Source organism: Nanorana parkeri, unplaced genomic scaffold (assembly GCF_000935625.1).
Source record: "Nanorana parkeri isolate BGI_ZX_2015 unplaced genomic scaffold, ASM93562v1 scaffold739, whole genome shotgun sequence".
NCBI lineage: Eukaryota > Metazoa > Chordata > Amphibia > Anura > Dicroglossidae > Nanorana > Nanorana parkeri.
The window spans coordinates 231,348-236,859 of NW_017307007.1; the positions used below are offsets into that span (position 1 = coordinate 231,348).

Genomic DNA, 5,512 nt, shown 5'->3' on the forward strand with positions numbered 1-5,512 from the left:
ACACACACACACACACACACACACACACACACACACACACACACACACACGTGTTTCATCCATTTTGTCTCAATGTTCAGGCATAATGAAGATCAGCTTAGCATGGGGATTAATGTTACTTGGATTGAGGCCTGTCAGATGCCATTCCTTTGCCCGGTTGAAATGAATGAAGTGCAGCCTGAATAACTACACAAGTGTCATGTACGTACTGCACTCCTTGTGTTTGAATTATTTTTAGCTCTTTTTGTTTATTCAGGTGTGGCCAACACATCCGTAAAAAGGATGACTATCTCATAGCAGCAACAGGTGGGGCAATCCAACATGTGACTGCAGATGGTGCAAAATTTCAGCATAGTGGAAGAAAAATGTTGGACATTTCTCTTTTTTTGTGGTGCATTAGGTTAAACATGTAGCTAGAAGCAAAGTATAATATTACAATGCAAGTCAGCCTTTCTCAACCTTCTCACCTCAGAGGAACCCGTGAAATAGTATTTAAGTCTAAGGAAACCCCTGCTAAAAATGATTATACCTGCAAGGTTTAACTTAAAGAATGCATAAAGTTGCATACCGGTTTGACAACCTACATGTTTGACACTCAGGGCACCCTCTACTCTATACAACAAAATCATTTTCAGTGACAATCTTGAAATTAAACAAATAAATCTGCCAGCATAGTTGAGCCCCCTTACATTGGTGGTTAGTGGAATATTGACCCCTCGTACTTTTGGTGGGAGATCAATTGCCTCACTATTCAAGCAACCTCAGGAGGAACCCCAGGGTTCTTCAGAACTCTGGTTGAGAAAGACTAATATCAATAAACAGGCAGAATAAGAAGAAAAAAAAAAGGGAGGACACAAGTAGCAAAGGGAGAGTAAAATAGAAGAGAAAAGCGTGAGAACGACTGAGGGCCTTGTTTACAAAATACTGAGACGACCTGTGTTTTACTGCACTGATTCAAACACATGTCACTGCAAGGATACACAGAAAACAATTGTCTTCTATTTGCCCCATTCACACCACAATGCGTGAGTGATGGGCAATGTGCTGCAATAAAATGCGAACATGCTGCATTTTACTGTAGCGCACTGTTTGCCACTGCAGAGAAGTGCTGCTGCTCCTCCTTCCAACACAACCTGCACTAAAATCATCAGTGTCAACGGTGACATCGCTAACTCCGTCTTGTGACAGTGCTCCAGTCTAGCAATTGGCTGCTTTACCTGAGCACTATGACTTTGGAGGAGGTCCCATGCTCCTCCATATCCGGAAACACCAGGGGAAAACCTTTTCAAAGTCACTGCTACTTTGCCCTGAATGGACAAGATGACAGTGCCTCTTTAAAGAGTCAGAGCATGGCGAGGTGGGCATGTATTAGAGAGATGTACTGCACATTGTTCTTTTTTTTTGCCCATATTAAATGTAGATTTAGAGGTGACCGTTATTTCGCCTACTACTGTATATGATAAGGAGTTGTGATATAGTGTTATGCTCGGAAAAGCAGGGCATTTTATTCCTTAGGTCTACTATTGAGGAAAAACAAACCCTCTATTTCTGTATTTCCCACCATAGGCATGAAATCAATGTGCGTATGGCAAAATCATCAGCTGGCTTGTATCTTTGTATTAACATTTCTTGCAATTATGCCCATTTTCCTAGGCACAAGATTATAGAATATTGCAAGAGAAGCAATATATAATACAAGATCTACTTTTATAGCATTATCTAATGAGCTTGACTATATTTTCCTGGACTCCAAGGACAGTTTTAATACTTGCCCTGTAAGTGGACTGTGTGTAATAGGAAATCAACAGAAATACAGGAAGGGAAGCAAGATGGCAACTTTGCTAAATGCAATTTAACCCCTTCATGACTGAGGCCTTTTTTTCATTTTTTGTACCCATGTTATATTCCAAATTTTAGGCCTGAAAATTACTTAAAACCCCCCAACATTATATATTTTCTGAATGCCAAGACCCTATAGAATAAAATGGTGGCAGTTGCAAATTTTTATGTTGCGCAATATTAGCGCAACTCCTTTTTAAACCCCAATATTTAGTGAAAAATGTAATTAAATGCCCCAAAACACAACAAAATACCCATTTTTTAAATGAAATATAAAAGATGAGGTTACATCGAGTAAAACGATACCCAACATGCCCAGGTTACAAATTGCGTGCATCCGTAAAACGGCGAAAAACCCCAGTACCCCAAAAAGTCCATAGAAGACGCTTTAAAAGCCCCCACAGGTCATCAATTTAGAGATACCCCAAAATACTGGCCCTAGAATTATTAGGGGCAACGGAGCCCGGGAAGCACGGCGGGGGTGTCCGGCGGGGGGGGGGCTGCCCCTTCTTCGGGACGCAGAAGCGATCTGGCGACAGGTAAGTCGCCAGGATCGCTTCTGTTGTAAAGCCGACAGTCGGCTCTACAAGTTTAAACAGAGTCCCGGCGGCAAAAGTCACCGGGAGTCTGTTTAAACAGCCCCGATGCTGGCGACGTACACTGTACGTCGTCAGTCACGAAGGGGTTAAAGTATAATGCTGGCTGTATACTTGGTGTGAGGATTTAACAGGTTTTATTGATACTTGACATCATCAGGTAGTATATAGATTGGTAGATTTAGTCAAAGTGTCTCCTTATCTAAGAAGAGAGAAGCTGCACATTATGGAGAAGCTCACAGCATGCAGTGAAATCAGCACAAGCAATTTCAATACAGGAGAGGAGCCTGTACAACTGTTAGACTGAAGGTAAGGCTAGAGTTCAGCCTTAAGTGGTTTATTTTAGGATTCCTTTTTCTGCATTATATAACAAGTGTTGTGTATTAGTTTGTTTGTGAACCCCATTACCCACCCAGGATACTCACCGACTCAGGAGCTTTAATGAACACTTTTGTTTTTCCAAGCTGGAACTGGTCAGGCTCCATATTGACAGAATGCAGCAAATGGAGGACACCCTTTTTCTCATCTCCACGCCATACCGGCCAAGTCTCTTTGGTCAGAATTGCATATCTGTGAAGGAAGTGTATAAATATGTTATATCTTACAGACCATGATAATCCATGTAATACATCTCTATAGTAAAAGGAAAAACTAATTATTGGTATGGAAGATTTTTCATCATATCCGATATTGTTTAATGTATTAGGGACACGTCAGTTAACACTTCAATAACCCAACAGTCTCAGGCCATACTCATATTCATCACAGTACCTGCCCTTTATTGGGCTACGTATGCATAACAATTGGCCACGCTAGGATTACCATTCAGCTTCAATTGATCATTGCAGTATTTTACAGGTTTTATTGATGTACAGTTTACAATCTAATACTGCTAAATCATTGTGACAAAACACAGACCAGACTGGGGCCAATTTATCTCATGGTCAATTAGTGTTCAAGTTCTTTAGATTCCAGGTGGAACCTGCATATCCACAGGAAACACTTGGAGAACATTAAGACACTTTGTATAAGAAGGACTGAATGTAGAGTGAGGCAGACGATTTTTCGTTTACATGTGAAATCGGCGATCTGTGCTGTGCTGTGCTCTTCCTCTCACACGAGTTCCAGCACAGTGCTGTGCTAGAACTCCTGTATTGGAGGTGACAGTGTCAATAAAGAGAACCTGTCACCTCCAATTGCTATTACACAGGGGATTGTTTTCTCCTGTGTGATAGCAATAAAGTTAGGTGAAAAAAAATTAAATTGATAAAAAATTTAAATAAATAAAAAAAATATGAATTAAATAAAAAAATAAAAAAGTAAAAAAAGAAACAAATTATTAAAAATTAGAAAAAATAAACAGTAATAAGATAAAAAAATTATAAAAAAGTAAATAAGATAAAATACATATTTAAAAAAATTAAATTGACAAAAAAATGAAATAAAAAAATAAGAAGAAATAATAAAAAAACCTGTCCTTGGGGCGGCAGGGAGAGTAAATCAGGCCCTGTCTGTGTCCCTCCAAACACCACCACCTTTGCCAACACAGGCGGGGGAGAGCAGCGGGGATCAGAAAGGACACAGATCAAAGCTTGCAGCAGGCTCCCAGCCTATAGTATAATTTTCAGCTGAAATGTTTCAGTGGCCGAAATTTTGGTGTGTCCCTAATTACATATGTATTAAGTAGGGATGTTCAGATACCAGTTCAGATACCAGAACTGGCATTTTCATGAGAACTATCAGGGTCGCAGTGGTTGCAGCTGGGACCTAGCTCTGGCACTCTACCACTGTACTGAAATCATCAGTCTGTATTGTTTTAGAAAAACAGTCACATGACAACAAACAAAAATGTATCAGTACTTGTATCTGTGAGTACTTGGGACAAGTATCAGTACTTGAAAAAAATGGCATCAGTGCATCCCTAATACAGTATATTATTTATAAAAATATAATAATAATCATACATTAAAACAGGGATGCACAAATCCCAGGAGCCCAGTATCTTCCTTAAAAATGACAGCTGCCTCCCAACTTTTGAGTTTTTCTCTAGTCTAGCCTTGGAGCTGGAAAAGTACCTGTACTTGTACGTAGTACGGCACTTGGTATCTGAACATCCCTAGTATTAAGTCAAAAGATAAAGTGATCTTACTATGCACAGATTGCTGCTCTGTACCAAACATATGTTTGCATGTAACTGACAACAAATGATTGACAATCATATCCTTACATTTATTGGCAGTCTCCTATGGTTTTTGCTTAGATTTCTTATCCAATGTCCTTAGTGAACATGGTGACTAAAAAAAAGTAGTAGATTAGAGCTGCAGCTAACGATTATTTTCAAAATCGATTAGTTAGCCGATTATTAAGTTCGATTAATCGGATAAACAATTAAATAAAGTTTAAAAAATGGCTCCAGTGATAGAACTACTAGTTTGTATTGAGATTGTAGTCCATCACAGGAGCAAGCTTGGAGCGGTGGAAGTAAAAAAGAAAAAAGATAGTGTGGTGTGCAATATAGTGAAATGGAAAGTGTAAAATTATACAGCAATGAAGATTACCAGCTAATGTCATGCTACAGCAAACAAAGAGGACTGATATCGTGGCAACTACCAAACTAGTGCAAGCATGAATATATCAGTTTTATATGTGTACACTACGTAAATGAGTCATAACCATAGCAGTGAATGTGTGCAAGCAAACCATGATGCTGCATTACGAGTTTAATTGTAGAGATCAAAACTGATATTTGCTTGTTTATTAATGGGAAACATTGCTTGACATTTTTTCCCAATTTTTAAAGGCTGCTTGCTCTCTATTCATTTTCCATATTTTGAGTAAGGTTGAAATAAGCCGGTAAAACCTGTTTGATACAATTCACAAGTTTACAAAGACTTTCTATTGATTTCTCAATGTAAAATATTTACACTATTCTAAGCCTGTTGTAATCCATTATACTCAGTGGGATGAATCTGGAGCAGTAAGTTTACTTGCTGTAGTGTGATTTGTATTTTCTTCACCACAACTCCAAATTGTAAAAACGGGTAACTTTTGCAGTGGGAAAACCAGGCTTACCTGAT

At 38.8% G+C, this 5,512-nt stretch overlaps 1 protein-coding gene across 1 annotated transcript in view; it reads right to left on the minus strand.

Moving 5' to 3' along the window:
- The window catches only part of MYO1E (myosin IE), a 139,380-nt gene that overhangs the window by 29,127 nt on the left and 104,741 nt on the right, over positions 1 to 5,512 (minus strand). The window contains exon 19 of the mRNA XM_018564241.1: positions 2,861 to 3,005. Coding sequence (XP_018419743.1) covers positions 2,861 to 3,005 — 145 coding nt within the window. The remainder of the gene's footprint in view (positions 1 to 2,860; positions 3,006 to 5,512) is intronic.